Source organism: Lagenorhynchus albirostris, chromosome 2 (genome assembly GCF_949774975.1).
Source record: "Lagenorhynchus albirostris chromosome 2, mLagAlb1.1, whole genome shotgun sequence".
Lineage (NCBI taxonomy): Eukaryota > Metazoa > Chordata > Mammalia > Artiodactyla > Delphinidae > Lagenorhynchus > Lagenorhynchus albirostris.
In genome coordinates, this window is record NC_083096.1 from 142,529,788 (window position 1) to 142,531,473 (window position 1,686).

At 37.0% G+C, this 1,686-nt stretch overlaps 1 protein-coding gene across 1 annotated transcript; it reads right to left on the reverse strand.

Moving 5' to 3' along the window:
- Positions 1-1,302: 1,302 nt before the first annotated feature.
- Positions 1,303-1,686, reverse strand: LOC132516187 (HIG1 domain family member 1A, mitochondrial-like). Its single transcript, XM_060142592.1, has one exon. The coding sequence runs from the start codon at positions 1,676-1,678 to the stop codon at positions 1,397-1,399; it is 282 nt and encodes a 93-aa protein (XP_059998575.1). The 5' UTR covers positions 1,679-1,686; the 3' UTR covers positions 1,303-1,396.

The window sequence follows — 1,686 nt, forward strand, 5'->3', positions numbered from 1 at the left end:
TTTTATGGCTGAGTAATTATCCATTCATCTGTCGATGGACATTTAGGTTGTTTCCATGTCCTGGCTATTGTAAATAGTGCTGCAGTGAACATTGGGGTACATGACTCTTTGAATTATGGTTTTCTCAGGGTATATGCCCAGTAGTAGGATGGCTGGGTCATATGGTAGTTCTATTTTTAGTTTTTTAAGGAACCTCCATACTGTTCTCCACAGTCGGTGTATCAATTTACATTCCCACCAACAGTGTAAGAGGGTTCCCTTTTCTCCACACCTTCTCCAGCATTTATTGTTTCTAGATTTTTTGATGATGGCCATTCTGACTGGTGTGAGGTGATAACTCATTGTAGTTGTGATTTGCATTTCTCTAATAATTAGTGATGCCAAGCATCTTTTCATGTGCCTCTTGGCCATCTGTATGTCTTCTTTTTTTGTGTGTGTGTGTGTTCACTTACTTTAATAACACTACATTTACCATGTTATCACCATGGAATGTAAATTCAGGTTAGACAAGAGAATCTCACAAGTACAACAAAGCATTCTGTAGTATACCAAAGTTTGTATAATGTCTGACCAAACCAGCTTGCTCATAAATCACTTCCATTACAGGCAATTTATTTAGTTTAACATTTATGATTCTTTCAGAGAAAATAAACAGACTGCACACATTTAAAAAGTATTTTTCATTTACCTTTGCATTAGCACTTAAAATACACACTTCTATTTCAAAATGCCATTTAAAAATTATTCTAAGATAACAGCAGCAAACTATAATTCTGCAATTACAAAACAGCTAAATGGGGATCTACAGTTAAGTTATTCTCATGTTTACAACTATGATTCTGAAACAGATACTACTTCAAAGCAACTGTTACCAGCTCTTTAGTTTTGATTTAAAAACACACACATAGTTGCTGGGAGGTTTATAATGTTGTATTCCATGCACTGTTCTGAAAGGGTTCTTCAAGAGCCAACCAGACCTTAAAAACAGTACTCAGTCCACAAGGCAGTCAGAAAGAGTTAAATTAACTGGGGTAAATAGGATTCCTACATTACATCAAAAGCATATGATATTCTGCAGCAACTGGGAGCATTTTCAGGTTTGACATGTTGTCCTCTTTACAACTAATTTTATCAGAAGAGTTTAAGAAGGTGGACACTGTACCACTATCAAGTGCATTTAAAAGTGACATGTTTTTGTGCTAATCTGACTCCCCTGAATGACCTAGCTATTGAACTAGTCACTAGGCAAATCAAGCCTGCAAGAAAGGAAGCCAATATTCATATTATCATGTTATTGTCCGACCCATAGAATTTATTTTCAACATAAACATATAACCCCAATATGAGATATCTAACTAAAGCAAGCACCACCAAGACCAAGACAGCATCTCCTCTTCTAAGGTTTAGGTTCTGCCCAGAATTCTTGATACATGGAATAGCCCATACCAAGAGTCATTGCTCCCACAACAAAGCCTTGGGCTGCCACGCGCATGTGGATCAAGTGAACAGACATTTTAGTATTGCCCCTGCTCTTCAATTTATATAATCCATATGCAAAGATTGCTGCAAAACCTGCCATTCCAATGGGGACAAATGGTGCCTCTCTAGCTTTTAGGATAAGTTTAGATCCCTGATCTTCATCATATGAAGAGAGAGAAACATCTGTGTCACTTGACATAGTGATTG

Bases quoted from the DNA above. Each gene is read 5' to 3' on its own strand.
- LOC132516187 (XM_060142592.1), bottom strand. From the start codon at position 1,678: ATGTCAAGTGACACAGATGTTTCTCTCTCTTCATATGATGAAGATCAG.